This window comes from Microtus pennsylvanicus, chromosome 19 (assembly GCF_037038515.1).
Source record: "Microtus pennsylvanicus isolate mMicPen1 chromosome 19, mMicPen1.hap1, whole genome shotgun sequence".
NCBI classification, from domain to species: Eukaryota; Metazoa; Chordata; class Mammalia; order Rodentia; family Cricetidae; genus Microtus; species Microtus pennsylvanicus.
In genome coordinates this window covers 5600136-5628098 of record NC_134597.1, presented here as the reverse complement: position 1 = coordinate 5628098, position 27963 = coordinate 5600136, and the positions used below count along the sequence as shown (strand labels likewise).

The 27963-nt window shown below is 41.9% G+C and overlaps 2 protein-coding genes across 3 annotated transcripts in view; one reads left to right on the top strand and one right to left on the bottom strand.

Moving 5' to 3' along the window:
• The window catches only part of Umad1 (UBAP1-MVB12-associated (UMA) domain containing 1), a 140304-nt gene extending 118409 nt beyond the window's left edge, over positions 1–21895 (bottom strand). The window contains exons 1-2 of one of the 2 annotated variants that reach the window (XM_075953861.1): positions 21759–21895; positions 9580–9679 (exon numbers count right to left, since the gene is read on the bottom strand). In XM_075953861.1, coding sequence (XP_075809976.1) covers positions 9580–9661 — 82 coding nt within the window. In that variant the 5' untranslated portion in view covers positions 9662–9679; positions 21759–21895. Of the gene's footprint in view, positions 1–9579; positions 9680–21607 lie in introns of both variants that reach the window. The other variant, XM_075953862.1, reaches the window with a different exon arrangement.
• Positions 21896–22078: 183 nt separating this feature from the next.
• On the top strand, positions 22079–25134 carry Rpa3 (replication protein A3). The gene is made up of 4 exons (XM_075953863.1): positions 22079–22251; positions 23215–23289; positions 24302–24410; positions 24786–25134. Exons 1-4 carry the CDS (start codon positions 22153–22155, stop codon positions 24848–24850), a joined length of 348 nt encoding a protein of 115 aa, XP_075809978.1. The 5' UTR covers positions 22079–22152; the 3' UTR covers positions 24851–25134.
• The last annotated feature ends 2829 nt before the right edge of the window (positions 25135–27963 follow it).

Below are 27963 nucleotides of genomic sequence, written 5' to 3'. Positions count from 1 at the left end.
GGCCTGGAAAGATGGCTCAGCACTGGCTGCTCTTCCAGAGGACCCAGCTTCAATATCCAGCACCCACCTGGCGGCTCACAAGCATCTGTTACTCCAGGTCCAGGGGATCTGATGTTTTCTTCTGGTCTCTGAGGGTACCACACTAGTGTATGGTAAACAGACAAGCGCAGTCCAAACTATGATAATCAGAATCCATTTCCATGCTCCACTCCAAACACTTACATCATTAATTCCCCATTAATTCAGAAAGCAGAACCTTTCTGATCTAATTGCCTAGAGTCACAGGCGACTGGATTTCCAATAAAAGCACTAGGGAGCTAAACTGAGCCCATAGAGATAGTGACGCTGGGAGAGATATAAGACTAGGGAACAAATGTTTCTTCTCAGAACATCTGCCAAGGTAGGGTTTTATCATGTGGGTCTTTAATACTGTATAGTATCAAGGTTCTCAACCTTCCTACGGCTTTAATACAGTTCCCCATGTTGTGGTGGCCCCCAACCATAAAATTTCTTTCATTGCCATTTCCTAACTGTAATTTTGCTACAGTTATATCATAATGTAAACTGTGGTATCTCCAGCAGTAACCGCTGTGAAAGGGTCTAAGCAGTTACGAGCTCTGGTTGGAGAACCCCTGCATGTCTTAGAGCTAGCAGCTCCTTCTCAGCCTAACTCTCCCCAAAATTTCATCCGTCTGTCAGTTTTAAGATTTGTTACGGCTGTAAGTTTTTCTCTATATATTTTTAAGAGAAATTTAGTAAAAGTTCAATAAGAGAGAAGCTGGGGCTACTAGTCAGATTAAACTGCCATATGCCTTTTGTTTGACAGCTAGTACACAAACTTATTGCTGTCTTGAAAAGAATTCAATGTATATGAGAAAATATTTAGTACCATTGAGGTAGTCTAACAGAGACTAGGGCAACTGAAGGATTTTTCAATCTTTTTAAATCTATAAGAGTATCAGTAAAATGCAGTGCTATTTAAAACCTTCAAGAGATAAAAGCCCAATTTATCTCCACATTCATCAGAGAAGGCATCTCACCCAGTAAGAGCACCTGCAATATGGAAGATGAACAGCAGCAAGGGCCATCTTTGCCTTCAACAGCACGATCTCTACCCACAGTGCTGTCAGGTATCCAGTCAAAAGTGCGCATTGAGATTTTCTTAAACTATAATATAAAACTATCACATTAAAGAAAATTATGTAATCAATGGTTCTAATTTTAAATTTTAATTACTGTTCAATTTATTTTAATGCGTACGTTATAAAACAGGATATAAAATCATGGCCATAAGACAAATATCTGAAGGAAAGAACTGCGTGACCAATACTGGCCTCTGGCAGTGGCTTCCTTTAGAGCCTTTTGCTCCTCATCAACACACTGTGCCTGCAAAGAGTCGCCTATATAGTGTTGCTGATTTTCTAGAGCTAAAAGAAAATTTTAGAATGAAAAACACGAAATCCCGAGTCTTGCTGTCCTAGAATTGTGAGAAGATGACACCACTGGGTATGGACAGCACAGTGCCTCTCCCTGACTTCAGGAAGGTGCACACAGACGTCCTGGAGAAGTACCATTTGTATCACACTGAACTCCACATGCCTCAAGGTCCTGGAGCCTTGGAGACCTAAAAGGAGCTGAGAAAAACTGCATACTGCTGGGGCACATATTTGGATGTATTAGCACATTTTCATAACAGGTATAAATCATAATTAAATTTCTATGGTGATACATTTAACCCAGCTTTAGTAATAAAAAGAAGCAAGAAGATGTCTCGCAGTAGAGAGAGCATTTCCACTATAACTGTTTCAAATGTAATTTTGGCCTTTTTTTCTAATTAGGTAGCTCTATTTTCTATTTACCAGAATTAGAAAAAAAATTATATATTTTCAATTACTTTGCAATATGTAACTATCAAACAAAAATACATACATGTGAGGTTGCTGGAAATTATTCTTAAGATTCCTTTAGCCTTAAAAATTATCATATATGCTGTCTCATTCTTACTTTTTAATGAAAAAATATTAAAATTTATAGCTCAATTTATGATGAAATACTAAATATTTTAAAATAAAATGTTTAGCATCATTTTAAAACACTTCCTTATAATGTGATATATTGAGAATTATTAATGTATAATTCAAATAAACTATGATAATGTTAACTTTCAAAAAGAAACAATCTGGTTCTTTAGTCTCCCTCAGAGACCATTAAAGTAAAGGCTGAGGCCTGGGTGTGGCACCCTTGGGATTCCATCTCAGCTCGCTAGCATCTCAGGTCCTTGCAGGCATGCCCTTGTAGGGAATACTGTTCCATCTTCCTCTCTTTCACTTTCCGGCTGTTCGTATTTGTTACACAATGTGTGGTCCCTGTTGTGTAACTGCTGTTTCTCTGGCTTACAGTCACCCTAATGTGCATATATACCAAATACAGAAATGCGTTCAAGGCATAATACTGTGAATAATTTTAAATAATTCTTGGTCTTCACAGGATGATAGAAGTTAACTTCATTTTTAAAGCTATTACTAAATTTGAAATAAAAAATTAAATCACTGGTTCTTTAAAATAGACTTAAAGTTTCTTGCTGAATGGGGAATAAAATTCTGATGTCTTGGCCCATCAGAAACTATTTTTCTAGACAAGTTCAGCGTCGGTGACCCTGATCACTCTCTAGCAAAACAGCAACTTTCTACCTGAGAACGCTTTCTTCTCCCACTCACCTGAGAGGAGGATGATTTCAGCAATCCTCAAACAGCACCATCCCGACAAACCACCCCTTTCATGTTCTTAAAAGGATGCAACACATCTCTGGCTTAAGTTCCAAGATTCCTTTGGTGAGATGTAGGTTAGGCCGACACAACAGCAACCTCCTTAATAGACAGTGGAGTAGCTGGGTCCCATCAGGTTCCTCAGATGCCCAAACTCTTATAAAACTCTTATAAAAATGAGTAGCATTTGATGTAGCCTAGACATATCATAACGTGTACTTTAAATCTGCCTCACACTGTTTACTATTTTCTATTTACCAGAATTAGAAAAAAATTATATATTTTCGATTACTTTGCAATATGTAACTATCAAACAAAAATACATACATGTGAGGTTGCTGGAAATTATTCTTAAGATTCCTTTAGCCTTAAAAATTATCATATATGCTGTCTCATTCTTACTTTTTAATGAAAAAATATTAAAATTTATAGCTCAATTTATGATGAAATACTAGCACAAAATAACTGCTGTCCAATAGATTTTCAGAAATAATCAAGGGGGAAACGTCTTGTCTATGTTTAGTTGAGTCATAATTTTTCCTTATGGATATGGAACCTGCAGATGCAGAAAGCCACTTGTGTTAGGAAGATTATCAGACAGTCCCTTAGGTCTCCCAACCCTACCAGCCAATTATGTTAGGAAGATTATCAGACAGTCCCTTAGGTCTCCCAACCCTACCAGAGCTATTTTGATACAACACCCACACTTGGACATCTTCCTTAATCTGCTCTCTCTCATCAGATGGAACAGTGTGAATTTTAAGAGAAAGCATGGAAACCAGTTATCACAACTTTCTAGTTAGTCTCAGGTGTAGAAACTACTCTTCAGGAAGCCCGTGGGAAGCTCTAGAGGAAACTCCTCGTATGATGCGCACACTACCCTTCCTCTGCTGACCATGTCTGAGTAAGCATCCTTCAGAACACACTATCACAGTAATCCAGCCAACTCCATCTCCGTCCCCACAGCCACACTAGAAATATGACTGCTTGATGGTTTTAGACAAAAAATAACTAGTAGGATAATCTTAGCTGTTCCTCTGAAATACCTGTCAAACAATCTACCCTAAAGACAGTAGAGATGCTCACAACTGGACCATAAAGGTACTGAGCGCTGGGAATGCGCATTGATGCAATCAGCTTAACAAAATGCTGCCCAAGTACTTCACTAGCTTTAAAAACAGCTTCCAAATTTATCACATGCATAGATGACTTCACTTATTCCAATCACGAAGCTTTGTGCTCTTTACTAGAAGTTTGGTTATCCAACATTTGTGTCTCACTTGCTTTTTATTTGTTTGTGGTTCAAATGAAGCGGAAGAGAACCTGTAACACCCTGTTAAATGAGGGCTTTCTCAGGGCATCTTAACATAGTTGATGGTGTACAGTTACTAACTCCTGGAGAGGGCGCCCTGCATGTCCTCTGGGATCATCTGCAGAGGGATTGCTACCGCTAGTATGTCAGCCAAACAGCGGGCCCATCTCACCAAAATCCAGCGATGGCTCCCAGGACAGTGCATTCTCCAAGTGCTGCCTTCACAGGAAGGATCAGAAACACAGATGAGGGAGAGAGAGTCCTAATTTACCTTTAAGTCAACCAAGTCCACTGGGCCCCTGAGTGGCTTCCCTATGACTCTCTGTGTAGCTGGCATCTTTCCCCTGTTCTATACAATCAATCCTCTCTCGCTGTAAACATTCATAGACAGAGGACAGGGAGTGCTAGACCGGATGGAGCAGCAATGAATGCAAACATTCCATCCATTCCACACAGCTCCACATTTGTTAATGGGAAAATAACAACTTCATTGCATAATGAAGTTAAGTAAAAATTCCTGTACATTTGTTTTAGAATTTAAAGACCAAGAATAAAAAAAATAGAGAGATCCTTATGTTAAATTAAATGTATTTGAATTTTTCTAGATATTATTATATAAGGACAAGACTAAATTACTTCTCAAACCCACGAATATATGTTTTAAGATCAGTGCACTTGTCTGGTAAGACAGGCGTTAGAATAGGAAGCCCACACTAAAAGCTGGTTTAGTCTCTGCGGCTGTGATTAACGGCTTCAGCTCAGCACAGAGTCAACGTTACTACTACCCCGTTCTTGGAGTGTAAATCTTCACCTTGTACAGCTAGGTTTCCATTTAAAAAAAAAAAAAGGAAAACAGAGATGAGAGACTTTTTTTCCTTTTTTTTTTTTTTTTTTTTTTGGTTTTTCAAGACAGGGTTTCTCTGTAGCTTTGGGGCTTGTCCTGGGCTTATTCTGTTGACCAGGCTGGCCTTGAAGTCACAGAGATCCTCCTGCCTCTGCCTCCTGAGTGCTGGGATTAAAGGCATGTACCACCACTGCCCAGCGAGAGACTACCTTTTAAAGTCCTAACTAAAAATACAGTGATTGTACTTTAAGTATTTTAAGTTAATTACATAATGAGGAATGTAATCAGAAAGAACCTTAAAAACAACCGATTACTTTCTAAAATCTGATTTTACATAGCTTAAGCTATGTAAAAGAAGGAAACTAAGATACATTTTCTAAATACCAATACTTAAAGAAGAAAGCCAAGCTACCGTGAACTACTAAAATAGTTTTAAATGCAGCTTTATAAAACAGTAGCTTGATGGAAGGAGTTCTCGTCTCTACTTTAAGAAGTGCCTGCATATACTAACGAATGTGATGTTGTATTGTAACCCAATTCTTTTTGTCTCCACAATAGTTCGCCCAATTACATTCTGCCGGCTCCAAAATTATATCCAATATTTGGTCAACAATATTAGTACAGCAACAACAGTAATCTACATTATTTCCTTTCATTTCATATCCTATGATTCTGTCACTACTGTTTTCCCTATAGCATAATAAGGTAATACAGGCCTTTGTCAACATCTACACAACACCCTTTCCTAATTTAAAATAACTACAAGGTTGCACATTACACTAGTAGATTTGTAATCAACTTAAAGATAATGTGTTAAAAGCACAATTAAATGTGTCATAACAGAGGAAGGCCTGGTAATTACAAACAGTGCCATGTTTGCTGGCTTTTTAAACGGTAGTGCAGAACTGTGAAAAAATCGCCACCCAGTGGTACGAATGAGAACTGCAATTTGTTTTTGTGTAAAATAAGCCCCTGGGAGGATTACTTCAACTTCATTACCAAATGAACTCTGGCTGTCTTATGTAAATACAAACTGGCTACTCAAGGGAAAGGGTGTTTTCTACTGGTTCTATCCTCCCTTTATTCTCTTTCCACACACTCCTCAGTCTACACAGGCCAAGCTTTAGGAATCTTGGTAAGGAACAGGGCTTTCCATAAGCATGAGCAATTGATTGTATATGAATACTCTAGATATTCCCATTATCAAGGGCTTTGGTTCTGCCTGGAGCCCAGATTTCAAGCCAACATTAAGCAGGAATATAGGAGAGGTGTTCTCCAGGGGGAGAAAGAGAAGGGGCTGCAATTTATTGTGACCTTCTTAGTAGCAAGTTATAAGGGTAAGAAGATAATCTAACCGATTCTGAAGAGACCATTTTGTCAGGAAATTGTTTCCATATACTTTTATCATTCCTAAGCCAGAAGATAAGAAAACAAAACCTGTAATATATCTACTTCAGTCAACAATTTTAAAATCGCGTGTAGATATATACTAAATGGTTTGGTTTCTGTTTGTTTGTTTTGTCCCCCACCACCACCACCGAAGGGTGTCTATGTATATATATATATAGCCCTGGCTGTCCTGAAACTTGCTTTAAAGACCAGGGTGGCCACAAACTCAGAGATCCACCTGCCTTTGCCTCTGGGGTGCTGGGATTAGAGGTGCGCACCATGACCGCTGGTTATATGAGCGGCTTTAATGAAAATGTACCCCTGCACTCATGTACTTGAACCGCGCTCCCCAGTAGGCGGCACTGTCTGGGAAGTTATGGAAATTTAGGACCTGGTGCCTTGCTGAAGGAAGTGTGTGTGTGTGTGTGTGTGTGTGTGTGTGTGTGTGTGTGTGTGTGTGTGTGTGTGACAGCCTCACCTGACTCCTAGTTCCCTTTCCTTGCTTCCTGTGTAGGACTGAAAAGTTGAGAAGCCGTCCCTCGGCTTCCCGGTCGGCCTCTGGCCTCCCTGCTTTCTCTGCTGCAATGGACTCTGTCCCTGGAACCATAGCCGAAATAAACTTTCTCGTCTGAGCTGCTTTGGCGGTGGTGCTTCATCACCGCAACAGAAAGTGACTAGAACATGTTCCAGAACACATGGGTGCGGCACCACCCGTGCTAACAACCAACTCACTAAAATATCCCCCCTGCACCACTTAACTACCTTTCAAAGTACCTCCACGCATGTGCTCTGAGACTAAAGCAGCCGCTACAGAGAGCCCTGCCACAGGGACACGACAAAAAAGGGCGGCTTTCCAGAAGAAACAAGTTTTAAAGTTTGTCACTGCATTTTACAGATGATACAACAGTCCTAGTAACCGTCAGGACTGGCATCAAGAAAGTCAGTTAAATCCTTGAATGCCGACAGGTCGACAGGTGTAACTGAGGTCGTGGTGATGCGCCCAGGGCGGCATCACTATCTACTGCGCCTGCAGCATTGTTAACAGTGCACTTGACCACACTCCCCACCTCTGCAATGCTCTCCCCACCTCTGCAAAGCTCTTCCCACCTCTGCAATGCGCCCAGAGAGGCATCACTATCTACTGTGCCCGCAGCATTGTTATCAGTGCACCTGACCACACTCCCCACCTCTGCAATGCTCTCCCCACCTCTGCGATGCGCCCAGAGAGGCATCACTATCTACTGAGCCGCATTGTTAACAGTGCACCACACTTCATAAGCCTCTTGTTTCATATCAACTAAACAAGTATAAATTAAAATTTTCAAATGCTGATAGTGCAGCATTTAAAAACTGCAAGAGTACAGAGATTAAAAAGATAGGCTCTGGGATCAGATTACCTAGGCTAACTCCAGTTTTCTTTTTTTTAATATTTATTTATTTATTATGGATACAATATTCTGTTTGCATATATGCCTGCTAGAAGAGGACACCAGACCTCATTACAGATGGTTGTGAGCCACCATGTGGTTGCTGGGAAGCGAACTCGGGTCCTTTGGAAGAGCATGCAATGCTCTTAACCACTGAGCCATCTCTCCAGCCCCTAATTCCAGTTTTCTTAGACAAGGAGAAGAACCTGTGTTCTCTGTTTCCGGTGACAGTACCACCTCACAGGTTATTCTGAGTATTTTGTGCACATTAATTTAACTCCACACTAGTCCCATAGGGCAAGTACTGATAACATGCTCAGTGACACCCGAGATTGCTAAATAGCTTCATAAAGCCAGAAACGCTAGCAGGGTTTGGAGCCGGGGTGTCAACTCAAAGGCTCTGGCTGTAGAGGCAGCATTCTTCTTCCTACTGAACTGTAAACCTGGGCACTGCCCCTGAGGAAGAAGTAAGATGATGTGACAGATGAAAAGAGAAACGAGGCAGGAAATGAGAGCAGAGAAATGATTTTGGTTATAGCATAAAACTTCAGGAGAGCTAACTAAGTCCACAGAACACCAGGTATACAATTTTTTTTTCTTTTTTTGCAAGGAAATCAGTGAAGCTGGAAGCTTTGCAGCTAAAACCAAATAGGGTTCACCAGACACAAATCTGAGCTGACAGTTCCTGAGAGACAAGGAGGCCTTGGAACTCTGGTCTTGTTGGGACATATGAACTAAGTGTAATACCAACTACACTGCATATTTTACTGTTTTTGTAGGATTATGATAGAAGCGATTCCTCTTCATAAATCTCAAACAGAAACATACAGTCCTGGGATATCAATCATCTCAGTCTAAGATGATCCTGGGATGGCTTGCTCAAAACAGCATGTGAGGCTTTGAGAAAATTAGTGTGGCTAGAGCAGACAGAACAGCTGCTACCGAGCATATTAGAGTAATTAAGTCTTGGAAATTCCCTCATGAAATAGCAAATCTGAAAGCCAGTAAGACTTCAGAGTCTCAATCAGAGATGCTTTAAACTCGTCTTCCTTGGACTAGGCAAGGCAGCCCACAGCAAATGAACTTTACCTGCTGAGACAGGAGACTTGCAAAGTCTAGAGAAGCTGCCAAACAACCAATGAAACATTTGATCGAGGTTACAGAGCTGGCCAAAAGCAGAGCCACTGCCCATGGACAGACCTTGTCACTAATAATCCATGCTGGAGACGGAAGAGGTAGATGGTAAAAAGATTTATGAAAACTCTACACACTGTATGTGACCTCACACACACAAGTGTGCCACCGCCATATTCTTGAAGTAAGTACATGGGGACAAAGAAAAAAAATGCCATTTCTAATTGTGAATAAATAAAACCTGAGCAAAGTTCTCCACATGTATCTGAAGTTTATAGAGATGGTTTCTTTTCAAAAGGGAAAGAAACAGAAAACGGGTTAGAAAACCTGACTTAGTTGGAATAAATTCCTGAGAGAAGAATATATTGCCAAACTCCAGAAGACAACAGTCTCTAAGAGGCTTGAGGGTTTTCTGGAGTTTTGCTGTATGCAAATTCAGGAGGTGAGAGGAAAGGCCAGGAGCACCTGCAGCTTCCAGGAGACTATCACTGGGGCTGGCAGAGCCTGGCTGGCTGGCTGGCTGGCAAGGCACTTAACTCCTGACAGTAAAGGAAAGGTCAGAGAAGCAATCTGATCCATAGTGCTTTCTAAATTACACACACAACTTACTCTGAAATTTGAGAATATAGTTTAGAAATCGATCATATAATTACCAAACTAATTTTTAAAAGCATTCATCTAATTAGACTTTGTTTCTTAAAGACTCACCTAAGAGGACAAATCCATCTGCTTCTGGCTCCGATACGGAGGGCTTTTTGGATTCTGGAGGCTTTCGGAAGAAGTGGAACATAGCCGCTGCTGCTGCTATCTGAAACAGACATTCTGTATGAGGGTAACTTCAATGGGACAAGGAGCCGGTCATAGCGGTAGCACAGTAACAGCCCTGAGGTAGTCTACTGCCACACTTAAAGCCATCAAACCTTCTCCAGATATTAGAAGATAAAGGTACGAATCAAGAAAATCTGTTTCTTGAGAGTTCACAGTACAATCGCTAACTCTTTCTAAGGGTGCAAAAAAAACATGTAGGAAAATGCTCCATTTTCCCGAATATATCTTTAGATACCACCTGAATCTAAAGAATTTCACAAACCACAGAATAAATATTAGTTTGAAGGGAGGAAAAAAAAGACTTGTCTAGGCTACTGCACTGCCATACTTAACTGAAGCCTCAAAAAGCCAAGGCTACTTAAAAAGAGCGGGAAAGACGATGCTGCAGACACCTTCACCCCTGGTTACCTGCTTCAGGAACTGTGCTATACCCATTACAAACAGAAAAACCACTGCCAACCCCAAACTCCAATCTAGACAGATCTTTGTACCAGGTCTTCTGGTGGACCACCACCAGCTCCCAGATGATGACTTCTTATTAGTTAGGAATGTGGCCTGAGCTTAGGCTGGTTTCTTGCTGCTTCTCTGCATCTTTTTCCTCGGGCTTTCTACCTTTCTTTCCTTCTGTGCATCTCGCTCACTGCTTCTGGTGTCTGACTGGAGGTGTCTTCCTTACTCTCCCCTCCTCTCTCTTGTTCCTCCTAACTATTCTCTCTTCTATTCTGCTTCTGGTGTCTGACTGGAGGTTTCTTCCTTACTCTCTCCTCCTCTCTCTTGTTCCTCCTAACTATTCTCTCTTCTATTCTGCCACCACAGGGCAGATGCTGACGACACCGCTGCAGCAGCACTGAACTCGTATTTTTAGGAAACCAACTGTCAACAACCTACAGTCTGGGACAATCATTCGCAAGAGTGAAGTTAGAAGGACCCGTGAACAGCACGGTGGTCCCGGTGCCGCTTCTGATGTACGAGTGATGGCGGCCATGGTAACTATGTCTACGTGAGGCCCTGCGCAGACTCCAGGCTCTTTCCCTGCTCTATTAGTTTCAGTATTTTAAATATTATCTATAATAAGCAAATTTTACCACTGCAAAAGGGAAAATATCAAATTTACTCTTAAAAATCTATCATTTGCTAGCAGTGATACTTTTCCTTTTCCTGAGCTAAGCTAGAATTGAGTCCGCCTAATAGGCAGACATGGGATCTCAGGGGTACATTCACATTCCATTCTCAAGCCACGGACTGGAAGAAGAGACCTGCAAATCACAGGCTACACTTCAACAAAGCTATGAATATTGATAGCGTATTTGGGTATTATATAAACATTTTAGTTCACAATTATTAGAAAACCATCTCAAAGTTTTAAGCCAATTTGTGTTTGGACAGTTAATCTCTATGTAAAAAACAAAACACTTCTTTATGTATTCAACACAACCAAAACATGAAGGACGGTGTACTCACTTCTACTGACAGACACTGACCACATTCAGCAGGTACGCCAGTGCTGGCCAGGACAGACCTCAGGGTTCTCAAGTGAGGTATGGTAGACTGCATAATACAATTATTTTTTCTTACTAATTTAAGAATTTCTTTTTAAGTAATATCACCCACAATAAGACTAAAACATTAATTTCTCAGGCTTATTATCTTTTTAATTTCACTAGACTCCTAGTTAATTCCTGCATGACTGAAATACAGCAGCAGCCACTTTATGATAGAAGATATATATGTATATTTATAAACACATTTTCTTCTTTAAGCTTGTGCCAAAATTTAAAACAAATATATAAATTTCACACTTCTGAAAAACTAAAATCCTAAACAATGTGTAAACCTCTTCTTCTGTAATGATACATTATGAAGTGCATAATTATGGAAATAAAATATAAATGTAGATAAAAGTTTACTAATTTCTACTGAGAAGTACCAAAATAGTACAGGGCTGTGCGCCAAGCTTTTTGCAGTTTTAATCTTAGATTAAGAATTCTCTAAACAGCACAAATCACTTCCAAAAGATCACTACAAACTACAAAAGCCCTGGAAGACTGCTCCTTAGGCCATGTGATGAAGTGAAAAGGAAAGACTTTTGTAAAAGGATCGGTGTGAACAAGGGTGTGGACAGGACATCAGAGAAAAACCTCACTACAGTCACTATGTAACATGGAGGGCCTGCTTGTTGGGGTTTTTGTCCTGCCTGGTCTCTGTCCTCCCACCAGGAGCCCCAAAGAAAATCACACAGAGGTCTACATTAGGTTATAAACTGATTGGCCTATTAGCTCAGGCTTCTTATTAACTCTTATAACTTATATTAGCCCATCATTCTTAACTATGTTAGCCACATGGCTAAATCTAACAACTATACTAAGAAAAGTAAGACCTGGGAGAAGGTGTACTGAGATGATAAGGAATACAGCTCAGTGACTCTCATTGTACTAAATGCAGCTAAAGAAGGGTCATGAAAAATTGACCGATACGTCCAGCAACAGAGAAAAGAGAGCAATTAAGCTGAGTAAGAAAAGTAGGAAAGGACTTTTTAAGAGAAGATAAACGGTATGAAGAAGACGCCATAGTGAGATCCACTCATTACTTTGTATGCTAACCTAAAAAATTCATAACAAAAAGAAGAAAACAGGTTGTTTTTCAATATGATCTTAAGGCATACTAGAAATTTAAATGTTATGAAAAAACTTAATTTTTAGGCAGGTGGGAGAGCTAGCCCTGAGGTCAGAAGGGCGCGAGAGCTATCCCAACCTGCCACCAGCTGCAAGACTCGGGAGAGCAGGCCCTGCACCTTATGTGGGCAGCACAACAGGGGCAACCCCATTGGTGAGCCAGCCCTGATGTTGTGAGCATAGAAGAGCTGTCCCCATTACTCACCCATCATGTGGTGGCAGGAGTGGGAGAGAGATGCCTTCCCCCACACCCATCGACACCTGAGGCAGGTGGAGATCCAACCCCGAGAACACGAGGGCGGAGAGCCGGCCCCGCCCCCTGCTCTTGGTGGCAAGGAGTGAACACACCAGGGCAATGCAGAAGACCTCATCCTGGTGGTGAGGACAAGGGGGAGTGGGAAAGCATACAGAAATCAGAGGAATCAACTTTCTCCCTCTACTGTGTGGTCCTCAAGGATGAAATATAGGGAGTCAACATTGGCAATAAGAGTCTTTACATGTTTTTGTTGTTTAAAACTATAGATCCCAACCCTACGGTCTCACTCAGTTGAAGCAAACTGAAACAAAAATCGTCTTTTTTTTTTTCATGAATGAAATTGGGGCAAGAAGGGGAGGAGGAAGAAGAGAAGGCAAAATGATTATCGGAGAATATCATTTACCACTAACTTATGCTTTGTGAGCCTTTGCTTTGAGCTACACCTGCTGGGTCACAATGGAAAGTTCATTTTTTAGTTTGGGTAGAAAAGCCAAAAATGAGGAGTCACAAAGCCAAGCAGAACTAAACGGTAACATGCTATTGCTAGAGACGCCAGACACAATGATTGAAGAACAGGGAAGTCAAGCGGGAACTAGAACCTGGAACTCTGCTCACAAGTTCATGGCTGTGGAAGCAATAGGCCCTAAGGAGAAACCTGCTACTGTTAAGCTCAATCAACTTGACGTCAAATGAATTCTAAATGCACACGGTTATACCCAGAGGTAACTGCTGCACTCAGTTTTGGTCACAAAAGCTTCTGTTTGCAAGAGGTACAGCTAACACAGAGACTCATACTGGGAAAGTGCCAGTAATGAGTAACTGTTAAGTAGGCAGCTCTAAAGACGAAATCTGTATCAGCTCCACTAAGGCCCAGAGAACATCGTAGAAGACGGGGGTGGAGAGAGCTGAAGGATAGGAAGAGGGGCTATGCAACGCTGACCTCTGGAAATGGCGCGGTCATTGACCTGCCTGCAGAGGATGAGGCCAAGCAACATTCCTCATGGGTGGGAAAAGAGCTCATGAGTTCACTCCTCCCTCGGGAGCTACAGCCAAATGACAGCTGAGGAAAATGAGTACTTTCTTCAGTGGCGCCCAAACTCTCGGAAGTTATCCCCAATCCCTGCTGGAAACAAATCAATGGGTCACAACAAGCAAGACACGAAAAGTGGGGGGGGGGGGCCTGTTCTGAAAGGGCTCAGCAGGAGTGTGCAGAGATGAGAAATGGAATAGTGCCAATGGCAAAAATGACCCAAATCCACTATATACGAGTACCAAACCATCAAAGAGTAAACGTCAAACCCCTTAAACTTCTTAAAAAATTATCAGCTACATCCACCTCTTAAGTGTATAAAGATAGCCACTGGTGTTTTCCTTCTTTCTTCTTTTAAATAAGAACTATAAAACACAAACCTATATAAAAATACACCTTAATGCCACTTAAAAACTCATGGCCAAACCAATAAGAGATAAGGAAATTCTACAGAGGCCAGAAAGAAGGAAGGGCTAAAAGTGTATGGGGGATATCTGAGTTCTAGCAACTTGCATTTTTCCTGTGGCCACTACTGATTTCTAATGGCTATGAGCCTGGGCTTTAATGACCCATGTCCCACAATGAACAGACACAAAGCTAAACGTTGTCAAAGAAGGGAACGAGTGTTTTCTTGAGAAACACAGCCTGAAACCAAACCACAGAAATCAAAAGGAACGTACCATGAATTGTGAATTTATAATTTTAAACTACCAAACAAAAAGAAAAAAGTTAAAGCAAGAAACTGTCAGTTTATTTAAAAACATAGAATCAGACCAAGAAAAACTGTGCATATCACAAATAAAACACACAATTCCGCCTTACATCTGAAATACATGAAGAATAGAGAGTTAATCTTAAGACAAAAGAATGCAAGGTTACCAGAATCTCGGACTAGAAAAGCTATATCTCAACATAATAAAGGTTACATACTACACAACTATAGCCATTTTATTAAATGAGGAAAACTCAAAAGAATTTACACACACACACACATATCTGGAACAAGATAAGGGTGTCTACTTCATCCACTCTTAGTCTAGTACTAGATTAGCTTGAACAATAAGACAAAAGAAACAAATAAAAATTAAAAAGTTAAAAATACATGTTTGTGTTTGTTCTTGTTATGATTCTCTAAGAGATCCCCAAGACTCAATCAGAAAACTCTTAGAACGGATAAACACTTTCAGTAAAGTGTCAGGATACAAAATCAACACACAAAAACTGTAGCCTTTCTATATAACGATGACAAGCATACTAAAGAATGAGATCAGGGGAACAACATCATTCATAACAGCAAACCAAACTTGGACTAAACCTCACCAATGATGTGGAGGGTCTTCATAATGAAAACTTCAAAATCCTGAAGAATAAAATTGAGGATGGAAATGTGACTGAGAATTCCTGAAAAGAAGCTATGTCTAGATGTGAACAAAAGATGCCTGGGAGGAGTCTGTGTCCACAGAGACCGGTGGACGCCAGGGAGGAGTCTGTGTCCACAGACACTGGTGGACGCCTGGGAGGAGTCTGTGTCCACAGACACGGGTGGACGCCTGGGAGGAGTCTGTGTCCACAGACACGGGTGGATGCCTGGGAGGAGTCTGTGTCCACAGAGATCAGTGGACGCCTGGGAGGAGTCTGTGTCCACAGAGACCGGTGGACGCCTGGGAGGAGTCTGTGTCCACAGACACGGGTGGATGCCTGGGAGGAGTCTGTGTCCACAGAGACAGGTGGATGCCTGGGAGGAGTCTGTGTCCACAGACACGGGTGGACGCCTGGGAGGAGTCTGTGTCCACAGACACGGGTGGACGCCTGGGAGGAGTCAGTGTCCACAGAGACCGGTGGACGCCTGGGAGGAGTCTGTGTCCACAGAGATCGGTGGACGCCTGGGAGGAGTCTGTGTCCACAGAGATTAGTGGACGCCTGGGAGGAGTCAGTGTCCACAGAGACCGGTGGACGCCTGGGAGGAGTCAGTGTCCACAGAGACCGGTGGACGCCTGGGAGGAGTCAGTGTCCACAGAGATCGGTGGACGGCTGGGAGGAGTCTGTGTCCACAGAGATTAGTGGATGCCTGGGAGGAGTCTGTGTCCACAGAGATCAGTGGATGCCTGGGAGGAGTCTGTGTCCACAGAGATTAGTGGATGCCTGGGAGGAGTCTGTGTCCACAGAGATTAGTGGATGCCTGGGAGGAGTCAGTGTCCACAGAGATCAATGGATGCCTGGGAGGAGTCTGTGTCCACAGAGATCAGTGGATGCCTGGGAGGAGTCTGTGTCCACAGAGATCAGTGGATGCCTGGGAGGAGTCAGTGTCCACAGAGACCGGTGGACGCCTGGGAGGAGTCTGTGTCCACAGAGATCGGTGGACGGCTGGGAGGAGTCTGTGTCCACAGAGATTAGAGGATGCCTGGGAGGAGTCTGTGTCCACAGAGATCAGTGGATGCCTGGGAGGAGTCTGTGTCCACAGAGATTAGTGGATGCCTGGGAGGAGTCTGTGTCCACAGAGATTAGTGGATGCCTGGGAGGAGTCAGTGTCCACAGAGACCGGTGGACGCCAGGGAGGAGTCTGTGTCCACAGAGATCGGTGGACGGCTGGGAGGAGTCTGTGTCCACAGAGATTAGAGGATGCCTGGGAGGAGTCTGTGTCCACAGAGACCGGTGGATGCCTGGGAAGAGTCAGTGTCCACAGAGACCAGTAGATGCCTGGGAGGAGTCTGTGTCCACAGACATGGGTGGACGCCTGGGAGGAGTCTGTGTCCACAGACACGGGTGGACGCCTGGGAGGAGTCTGTGTTCACAGACACGGGTGGACGCCTGGGAGGAGTCTGTGTCCACAGAGATTAGTGGATGCCTGGGAGGAGTCTGTGTCCACAGAGATCAGTGGATGCCTGGGAGGAGTCTGTGTCCACAGAGATCAATGGATGCCTGGGAGGAGTCTGTGTCCACAGAGATCAATGGATGCCTGGGAGGAGTCTGTGTCCACAGAGATCAATGGATGCCTGGGAGGAGTCTGTGTCCACAGAGATCAGTGGATGCCTGGGAGGAGTCTGTGTCCACAGAGATCAGTGGATGCCTGGGAGGAGTCTGTGTCCACAGACACGGGTGGACAGGCTGGGCTTAGATACCATGGAGAGACTGGAGTTTTCTAGATTCAGAGGCTAATTACTTTATCCTGCGCTAGTTTTAGCCTTCTGGAACAGCCATTCCTTGCCCCATACTGTATCTGAAGTAACACTGCCTGATAATAAATAAAAACCTCTTAGAAGCTATTAACTCAGCAGAAGACCAGCTTCCAAGAACCAAGAATGCCATCAGATCGCATCTTAGGCCTAGAAAATAGCCCCACACCCCGTCTCGCTGGACCCACCTCTCTGGTGCACCCACAAAGGTATGTGAAGTTGCTTTGACTTAGGACTTCCTTGTTCTGTGAAACTATACAAACTCTGTGAAACTGCTTCCACACTGGAACACAGAATCAGGGGTGACCTAAATGCGCGCTCCCATGCCATGCTCACTCTTATTGGCTTCAGAATAAACTATGTCGTATTCTCTTTAAGATGAGAATTGTGAGGTGGGTGATGGTGGTAGATGTACGCCTTTAATCTCAGCACTCAGGAGGCAGAGACAGGCAGAACCTCTGTGAGTTCAAGGCCGGATCGGTCTACAAAGTGAGTTTTAGGACAACCAAGACTGTTAAACAGAGAAACCCCATCTCAAAAAACAAAAACAAAAGATAACAACCATAGTCTTTATGTCAACAGAAAAGGCTCGTGGAGCAGAATTGTTGTAAGGAGGCCACTAGTTAGTTCCTGATTGCTCAGCCCCAAAATAATCACACAGAAACTATATTATTTAAAACACTGCTTGGCCCATTAGCTCTAACTTCTTATTGGCTAACTCTTACATCTTAATTTAACCCATTTCAATTAATCTGTGTATCGCCAGTATCGCCACGTGGCAGTGGCTTACTAGGTAAAGTTCTCAGTGTCTGTCTCGAGCTTCTCTCTAACCCCTCCTTTCTCCCAGCATTCAGTTTAGTTTTCCCTGCCTACCAAAATTCCCTGTGTAGGCCCAAGACAGTTTCTTTATTAACCAATGGTATTTACAACATACAGAGGGGAATCCCACATCACCTCCCCTTTTCTGTTTAAATAAAAAAGGAGGTTTTAACTTTCACATATCTACTTTACCTTTTATTATAACTAAGGAAAACTATAACTATAAATTCTTCAACTCCATCAAAGACTCCATAAAGATATAATATTACCTAACTAAACAGGAAATACAGTGTAAGCAACTTCCAAAACTCTAGAATTGATAGGGACATCTCATTGCCTGGAGAGTATGAATATGAAATCAATATGAAAATGGCTATCCACCCCAAAAGAAATCTATAGACTCAATGTAATGGGGGGGGGGATTCTAGCAATATTTTTCCCAGATATGGAAAACCAACCTTAAAATTCATATGGAAGGGCTGGAGAGATGGCTCAGTGGTTAAGAGCATTTCCTGCTCTTCCAAAGGTCCTGAGTTCAATTCCCAGCAACCACATGGTGGCTCACAACCATCTGTACTGAGATCTGGTGCCCTCTTCTAACCTACAGGCATACACGTGGACAAAATATTGTATACATAATAAATAAATGAATAAATATTTTTAAAAACTTCATATGGAAGCACAAATGACCCTATATAGTTGAGAAAAAAAATACTGTTGTATCTCCACAACTGATTTCAAGTTATAAGGTACACCTATAGTAATTAAAAAAAATATTGCCACAGAGACACTTGTATCAGTGGAATAGTAAACCAATGCAACTATGGTCATCTGAATTTTAGCAAATATGCCAAAAACACGCACTGCAGAAAAGATAGCATCTCCAACAAACGGTGGCAGGGAAGCTGGTTATCACATGTAGAAGAATGACACAAATCCTTATTTCCTGCACTGCACAAAAGTCAACTCCAAACAGATCAAGGACCTCAACGTAAGACCTGATATTCTGAAACTACGACAAAAGAAGTAGGGATTGCATTTCAATATATAGATATGGTAGTGTGAATGAAATGGCCCTCACAGGCTCATAAAGAATGGCACTCTTGGGAGGTGTGGCCATGTTGAAGGAACTATGTCACTGGGGGGTGGGCTTTGAGGGTTCAAATGCTCATGTCAGTCCCAGTGGTATCCCCTCTTCTGCTGACTGTCTATGATGATGTAGAGCCTATGAGAATATAGAACTCTCAACTATCTCTCCAGTACCATGTACCTGAATCCTGCCATGCTCTCAGGAAGACAATAATAAACTAACCCTCTGAACTGTAAGCCAGCCCCAATTAAATGTTTTCTTTTACGGGAAGTGCTGTAGCCATAGTGTCTCTTCACAGCAATAAAACCTTAACTAAGACACAAGCATAGTAGAGACTTTCTGAATAGAATGTCTATCATTCGGGATAAGACCAATCAACAAATGGAATCTCATGAAACTCAAAAGGTTTTGTATAGCAAAAAAAAAAAAATGTCAATTGAATGAAGAGGCAACCTACAAAAGGAAAGAAAATCTTTGCTAGTTATATACCCTAAGTGCTGTTTAGGATATACAAATAATTCAAGAAAACAAATAACCCAATCAAAAGTAAAAACTGGGAGGTATAGAACTGAACAAAGCATTGTCAGAAGAAAAAACAAAAACACAAACAGCTAATAAACATTTTTAAAGAGCTCAACATTATTAGCTATATAGGAACCTATATTGAGATTCCATCTCATCCCAGCCAAAATAACTGCTATCAAAAATACATGGGGGAGGATACCAGGAAAGGTAAACACTTTCCTACTGATGGTAGAAATGCAAAGTAGCGAGGACACCACAGAAGTGTCTTCAATAGTTTTATGTCAACTTGACAAATGCTAGAGTCATCTAAGAGGAGAGAGTCTCAACTGGAAAAAGTCTCTCCATAAGATTGGGCTGCAGACAAACTTGCAGAGCACCTTCTTAATTAATTGGTGATTGATGTGAAAGGGGCCAGCCACAGTGGGTGGGTACCACTCTGGGCTGATGGTCCTATGTTCTATAAACAAGCAGGCTGAGCGAGCCACGGGGAGCAAGGCAATAAGCAGTGCCCTTCCACGACCTGCAGCAGGTTCCTACCCCCAGAAGCTGGTTTCCCTCAAGGGACTATGATTCAGGATATGTGCGCCAAACACCCTTTAATATCACATTGCTTTGGCGATGAATTCATCACAGCACCAGAAAAGTAACTAAGACAGGAAGTCAGTATATAGATTTCTAGAAAGCTAAAATAACATAACTACCACATGACCTAGCCATACCACTCCTGAGCTTATAAACTATGACATCCATGTTCAATGTTGCTCTGTTGGCAATAGCGAGGAGATGGAATCACTCTGAATGTCTTCCAAGTGATGGACAGAAAATGAAAAGGTGTGCATATACACAATGAAATCATGATATTTATAAGAAAATGGACGGAACTGGCAAATATTATATGGAATGAGGTAACTCAGGCAGTTTGTTGGGGGGCGAATACTGGGGATAAAAGGTTTAAGCAGAGATGGGAACAGAGAATGGAGGTAAAGCAGGGGCTACAACAGTCTAACTAAGACTGGGGATGTATGAAAAGGCCTCAAGGAAACCCTCTACTTTGTAAGGTAACTGAAAAACATAATGGAAAAAGAGTTTAAATGGAGGTACCCTGCATGGGCGAAGAGTGCTTCCCTCAAAGACAAGGGTTGTTAAATGAAAATCTCAGTGCTGGATGTTAGATTCCTTCCCGAGGTGAGGGAGGCCCTAGAGGCACCCAGCAATACAGCCCTCCTCCATTGCTCTTGGTTGTCCACCGTAACTAGACGGTAAGAACCTATTGATGAACACGTGGTTCACATTGCTAACAGTACACAGAGCAAACAAGCTGAACTGACGTGGCAACTAGTTCCTGGTGGCTAGTTTTCACAGAGCTAAAGGGCGCTTGCCCCAGGACAGAAAAGGTAGGGGTGTACCCCAAATGTTGTAATACTAACTTTCCACACACAAATGAAATGCATCCCACAACTAATTAAACTTGTTTTAGAAACAACAGAATTAAGACAAAGATGAAGTATAAACACTAAGGAAAGGTAACAATCATTTATACAGGGTACATGGGATTTCAATCTTAAAATTGCCACATAAAAATCTCAAAGAAGATCCTTACAGATCTTAAACAAGAGCAGGACTGCACTGTAACTCCAATTAGGATTCTTAATTTGAAGGCTAATTATAAGTCCGTGGCTTTAGGAAAATTCAGACACTGTTTCCACATAATTACGAGACCCAACTAATATTATGTTCTAATTTCTGCAACCTCTTTTGAAGGTATTTTCTTGTGCATTCATTATGAAATTTCTCGGTACCAATCCCCATTGGTGACATCACTAAAATCAATAGCCACCAGCTTCCAGGGGGCATATCCGAGATTTTCCCCAAATCTTGGAAAACATTGCCTTTCAGACAGTCGGCTCAATGCCTCAAAGTATTTAAGGGAACTAGATATTAGAATTAGCCAGGACCTTGCAAATCAGTCAACCCTTCGTTTCGCAGAGGGAGAAAATGTGGCACTGTCGGAGGAGGAGCCTGGGTCCAACAGATGGTGAACTGTCTCCTCTGGTCCTGTCCAGCGGTCCTCCTCAGCGGAGTCTACATGCATGAGTTCGCTCACACCCAGCAAGTGAGGAAACGGACACCTCCGTACCGCCAAAGCTAGAAATGTTCCTAGCTGTAGAGAAAAGGTCAGCACCTCTTCCAGCGGGTGGGAAAACATGACACAGTTCTATATAAAATGGACTTCAGTCTCCTAGCAACAACCTCCTGAGAGAGGGAGATAAAGACTGATGCTGATACCCTTTAGGTACAACTAGATCAAAAAATAAAAGCCCAAATCGCAGGGTCTGCACGCACCCGCGCCTCCCACGCAGAAGCGGATAACTGTCACCGTTGGAGTCACGACGTTCCGGGACCTGGCACCTGACTCCGCCCCCTACCCCGACAGCTCAACCCTCCGGAGGAGAGAAGCACGAAGATGGAGACACGACACGCAAGAAAGAGCTACCTGAGAGCCGCCGCCGCCCGCCGCCGCCCGCCGCCGCGGTCCTTCAGCCTACTTCCGGGGTCAAGTCGCGGTCCGGCCGGCCTAGATCCCGGGTCCGCAGCCTCAGCCCCGCCCCTCCAAGTCCCGCCTGCACCGCCCACTCTCCCCAGCCCCGGCCACTTCCGGAACGCCGTGCGTCACTAGGCAGTGGACCCGTACTTCCGGACGTACGGCGCCCGTCACCCCCAGCCCCTGCGGTGTAACTTGACGCTTCTGTGGATTTGATTGGTGGAGCTGGAGCGCAGGTCTCCCCTGATTGGTGAGTGGGTAATCTGCGTGTTGTTGGCGCGGCGGCCGGCTCGGAGTCAGCCCTAACTCCGCGGTCTCGCTGCCTGCGAGTGTTGGCGGCGCAATCATGGTGGACGTACTGGAGCTCCCCAGAGCACGCGTCAACGCCAGCATGCTCACGCAGTTCATCGACAGACCCGTGTGCTTCGTGGGCAGGCTGGAAAAGGTGCGCGGGCTGGGCAAGAGAGCGGGGCACCGTGGCCACCCGGAGTGGCTGCGGGGTGGGCAGCGGAGGGGGACAGCAGGTAGCCATCAGCAAGCAGCATTGCATTCCCCGTTGCTTTATTTTTCACAAGCAAGAGTCGCCACTGCAGCTCCGTCAGGGCGCCGCTTCTTCTATGTCGCAAAGAGAGTGTTTTCGAAACAGCTAACTTTGAGTTCCAGCGCCCCCCCCCCCACACACTCTGGATTTAGTTGAGATTACCAACCTGGCTCCACTGTCTTGAGTTTTTGGGTTAGCCGTACTTGGCTGATGAATCTGTTTCCTAGTCTTTTGCAACCGTCTCTGTTAATGGGCCTGTTTTCCATGGTGCAGTCGCTTCTTCGTGAACCATGGGTAGCCCCTCCCATATCCTATTGACGTCCACTATCTAGCCCTCCTGTAGGGAAGAAACAAGCCCAAAAGTCTTGGAAGCAGTGACTGAGAAAGCCGAGGGAAAGATAATCATTTGTAAGGACTTACTTACTAGTTCATTTCATTCACGCATTCCTAAGTGAAAGGAATACTAGTCTAACTTCACAGGTAGGCTGACCGAGCCAGTGTTGGTAATTAATACAAGTGGCAGAATCAATTCAGATCCCAAGAGAAGGCCTCAGATCTCGCAACCAGTTCTTTAGTTCTTCATTCCTAATTCTGAAAGCATACCTTCTGTGAGCTGTACTATGTAAATCATGAATGTCAGCAGAATTCCACTAAGCAAGTATTCATTGTTTACTACAAATTCAAAAATTAACAGGGCTTTCTTCCAATAATCAGATCTGGTCACTAGATTTTAACTTGAACCAAATAAACTGTCCGAAAACCAATTACTTTATGTTCAAATAAAATGTCAATAATTTTTTTTTTAACAATTTAGTTTCTGTAGATTCTATTTTCTAAATCTATGTGGGTTTTTGTTTTCCTTTTTAGATTCATCCCACAGGAAAAATGTTCATTCTTTCAGATGGAGAAGGAAAAAATGGAACCATTGAATTGATGGAGCCAGTATGTTTTAAGTGATGTCTCATATTTAATTTCCGTTTGTTTTTTTATTTTCTGATTTGGGGATGGGTGTGTGAAGCTGGCACTTGTTAAACCTCCTTAGCTTTAAAATCAAACCCATGCTGTCATATTTTCCTTCCATGTCTAACCTATACTGATTCTTGGAGCTCCAAGTTTCTGAGTATGTCCCTTAAGTATTGATTGTATATCAATTTTTTATTGCTTAAAAAAATACTCAAAAAGTACTTACAGAAAATCTTCTTTTCAAACTACTTCTTTCATTTCACAAGCCTGACCTTGAAGTGATGCCCCCCCCACCCGCTTTAGCCTCCTAAGTGGCATTGCCAGTCACCTTTATTTTCTATTTTTTTTAATTTACACAAATATATATGTATCTAAACATGTATACTTTGTTTTTGTTTTTTGAGACAGGGTTTCTCTGTAGCTTCGGTACCTGTTCTAGATCTAGCTCTGTAGATCATGCTAGCCTCCAGTTCCCTTTCTCTACCTCCCGAGTGCTGGGATGGACGGCGTGCAGCACCACTGCCGACTATATGCTTTTAATTTTTTTATTCTATGTTTTATGTGCTTTAAAACATCTTCATGGTCTTTTATAAAGACAAATCCATATACTGTTTGTTTGCTCTAACTAGAAGACACGTTGTAAGATTTATGCACAGTCCTTTTCTGTGACGTTTTAAACCAATCCCTGTTTATGGGAACTCTGAAGTTCTCAGTTTCTTTAAATTACTTTGCCTTCAAGTTAAATGTATCTTTGGACCTTAAGCCACTTCTAAAGGAAACAGGACTCATACAATCCTGCCAGTTATATATGCCAACATTTTTCGACAAGCAGTGTTTCTGTTTATATGTTGATAAAATTTGAAGTTTCTTTTTTACAATGAAAAATTAGTAAGCTGTGAAACGATTTGAAAGCGAGAAACTGTATAACAGCTTTCCAAGTCATTATCAGTTGGAAAGGTCAATATACCTGACATTTCGGTCAACATTTTAGCTTGATGAAGAAATCTCTGGAGTTGTGGAAGTAGTTGGAAAAGTCACAGCCAAGGCAACCATAATGTGTGCATCTTACGTCCAGTTTAAGGAAGATTGTGCTCGCTTTGGTAAGTAAAATATACTACTTAGTAGTCTCGTGTAAATAGCAGAAAAACTTTTTATTTATATATGTTTTGGTCTTAAATCTCAGTCCTGGAATATTTTCAGTTTCTATCAAATGAAAAGAGACCTTCCTTTAAACTAGTGATTTCTTACATGTGAAGGAAACTTAGTAAATACTATTTATAGAATGAAAATGGTTTAAAATATGATGAAATGAGTGTTCTAATATGTGAACTGAAAGCTTGAAGAGTGCAGTAACACTGCAATTATGACCCTGCAGAAGATGACTGTAATAGACAACAAACGGTTTATCATCTCTCCTTTCTTTGGGGGCACCAGAGTTAACTAAACATTAAGTGTTTGCTTAAATTCTTTTTCAGATCTTGAACTTTACAATGAAGCTGTGAAAATTATCAATGAGCTCCCTCAGTTTTTTCCTATTTAGAGCTTATAAAACATGAATGAACTTCTTGAATTTTTTATGATTGCCAGTGACTACATCGAAAGCTATTAAAAGAAACTTCCTTCAGTTTGAGAGAGACTCCTCTAATTTCTAATATTTAATTTGCTCTTTTTTATGATTTTGTTGTAAATCTATTATGGGACAATTTACAACTAAAGTCTTTTTATAAAATTTTTAAAATTGCTATTTCTGCATATGGTCTGGATTCAAAAATAAAACATTTGTCTTGTTTAGATTTATGCTGTATAATAAAAATCAAAATAACATGCTATTGGTCAATTGTTTTTATTTTTTCAGTTTCAAACTTGGAGTTTTGTAGCTGTAAGGTCGGTATTAGATCTACCAAATGAAAGCCTGGGCCAACTGTGGTGGATTTACTCACCATCTACCATGCTGATTATGCCTTGGTAGGTTATTTAGAAAGTATTTTGTTGTCTTATTTGTGAAGTGTTTTTTCATTCTGGATATAAAGTGGACATATACCAGTGACAGAGGTGATCTTTGATCATGAATTAGTAGAGTCATTTGACTTTCTCTTTGTGCCTTTAAACTGGCATTGTTTTTAGTATGGAATCCTATCTACCATTTTTTTTTAATGTCCAGAATATTGACTGTCTCTCACAGATTAAGCTATTTTGAGAAATCCTGGAGACATGAAATGTGGCCTAGTTAAAGGAAGTACATCATTAAAAGATTGTCCTTCAAGGTACACCTGGTCCCTGTCCCCTTTCTCACTGTACTGGTTCCTGGCCACCATGGTATGATTTTCCTTTTTTCTCCCCTTCCCTGTCATCCATGAGGTACTAAACCATATGGAAGCACTACTTAGCCCTCCCTTTAAATTTTGTCACAGCGACAAGAACAGCTATTTACACACACACACACATACACACACACACACACACACACACACACACACACACATACACACACACACACACACACACACACACACACACACGGTACTAGACAAGTAGGGTGTCATAAATCTATGTGATTTTTAAGTCTTAAGACTTCATTTGGGGAAGAGTTCTCCAAAGGTTTGGAGAACAGACCAGAGACGTCCTAGAATATTGCGAGCAGAGTTTAATGAGGAATGGATAATGTTGGGAGCTCGAAAGACCAAAATGCAGAGAGAAATAAAGACTGCTCATGAGATTTCCGGTAGAGATGAGACTCTTGGGAAACAAACTGGAAAGGTCTGTATTACATCATAGGAAAGGATTTGTCTACATTTTTGTCTATGTCCTAGGACTAAGTGAGGCTAAATTCAAAATGAAGGCATTCATTTGGCAGAGGAATTTCTAGACAGGTTAATATTTAGACTGTGACATGTTCATTGCACACAGCTTTTAGCTGGGCTTAGAATAAGAACGAGAGTAAAAAGCTGTGTTGAAAAATGTAGTTTGTCTAGAAGGAATATGTAAAGTGGGTACAAAGAGTATATATGTGGTTGTTTGGAGCTTAGCACCATGAAAAAGCATTTTACTCATTTGGAAAATTGTACATTATGAAGGAAGCTCCAAGGAACATTGTAAGCACAGCTCTTAGGTTTGTTTGAGGGGCTTTATTTTCTTTTCCCACTGTGTTTATCTTACGCAGACTTGGTCTAAATGGGCCTGGCTCCTGCCCAGGCTGTCAGTAAGTCTTAGCATCATCCACATGGAGTTTGTTTTTTCAGGCATGGAAGATTCCACCAACATTTAAAGGAAGGCCTAGAAGTCTAGAAGGTGTTCTTGAGTCAGAGTCCCTGCAGGTAGCCTCGCGGTGTGGTGCCTGAGACTTAAGCTGCAGCGGAGACTCCAGGGTGTTAGATGGCAGCAACCAACAGTGGCAACATCTGCAAAGGGAAGCTACAGACAGCAAGTGGAGCCCGTCTAGGAGGTCACGGGCTACAGTGAGGAAGGCTGTCAGGGCAGGACTGCCCAGACCTATTAACACTCTCACACCTGAAACTGCAAGAATTTAACGTTTGCCAAACTGGATATTGTTCTTTAATCCCATTCTTTCTAGTAGTTCTTAACATTGTACTGTTGTATATTAGAGATATGTAACCTTTTTTTTTTTCACTTTATAGAGGCCCTACTAAGAGTTTAAATATCTGCAGAAGTTTGAATTTATATTTTGAATGGTGGCATATAGGAGGTGGCACATATGCACTGTAAAATGCCCACGATCTTTTTATATATACTCACATGGAGGATGCTATCATTTGAATAGGAAATTGCCCCACAGATTTGATCCACATTTAGGGCTCTATTTTGGAAAGTTCTAGCTAAAGTAGGTTACTAGGGGCATAGCTTGGAAGGGGATAACTTGGCCTCTGGTCCTTCCTTCTCTTTATTTATCTGCTATGGTGTTCTGCAATAGGTCCAAAGATAGGGAGCCATGTGACTGAACTTTCTGAAACCATGAGCCAAAATCCTCATTTTAAGTTGTCAAATATTTTGGTCAGTATAATTTGATTATCTTCAATTTCATAGTTTTATGGCCCCTAAATAATCTACAGATTATTTAATAAATATTACCATACCTGGTTATGGTAAAGCCTTTTATTATATGAAATATAGCATGTAAGTGTAAGTACAGTTTGAAAACAAGGGAGACCAGCCATTTCCAATAAGTTATGTCCGTCTCCAGTTGTGTGTTAACCAACCTGGTGTTACCAAATGTTGAGTGTTCTCAGATGGTACTAAGCCTAGGACCTTGCTTTCTGTTGAGTGAGTCCTTTGTGCTAATGATACGATGCTGTTTCTAAGCTCTGTCGTTTCTGAGCTGCTTACCATGTACACCTGGATATCCCCTCAGCGCAGCAACTGAAGGAGTGTTAACAAGTACTTCCCTGCCACAAGTTCAGATTTTTCCTGCATTTTTTATTAAAATATTCACAAATCATACAGTTCACCTATTATAAGCATATAATTGAATGATTTTGGGGTAGAATTGCTAACCATCCTCAATTTTAGGGTGTTTTCATTTTGCTGAAAAGAAATTCTACAGTACTTAAATGTTAATTTTTTTTAATATTTATTTATTTATTATGTATACAATAGTCTGTCTGTGTGTATGCCTGCAGGCCAGAAGAGGGTACCAGA

Coding starts and splice junctions, on each gene's coding strand:
- Rpa3 (XM_075953863.1), top strand. CDS start 22,153: ATGGTGGACGTACTGGAGCTCCCCAGAGCACGCGTCAACGCCAGCATG. Junction 23,290..24,301: donor CCATTGAATTGATGGAGCCA/GTATGTTTTAAG, acceptor TCAACATTTTAG/CTTGATGAAGAAATCTCTGG. Junction 24,411..24,785: donor GGAAGATTGTGCTCGCTTTG/GTAAGTAAAATA, acceptor ATTCTTTTTCAG/ATCTTGAACTTTACAATGAA.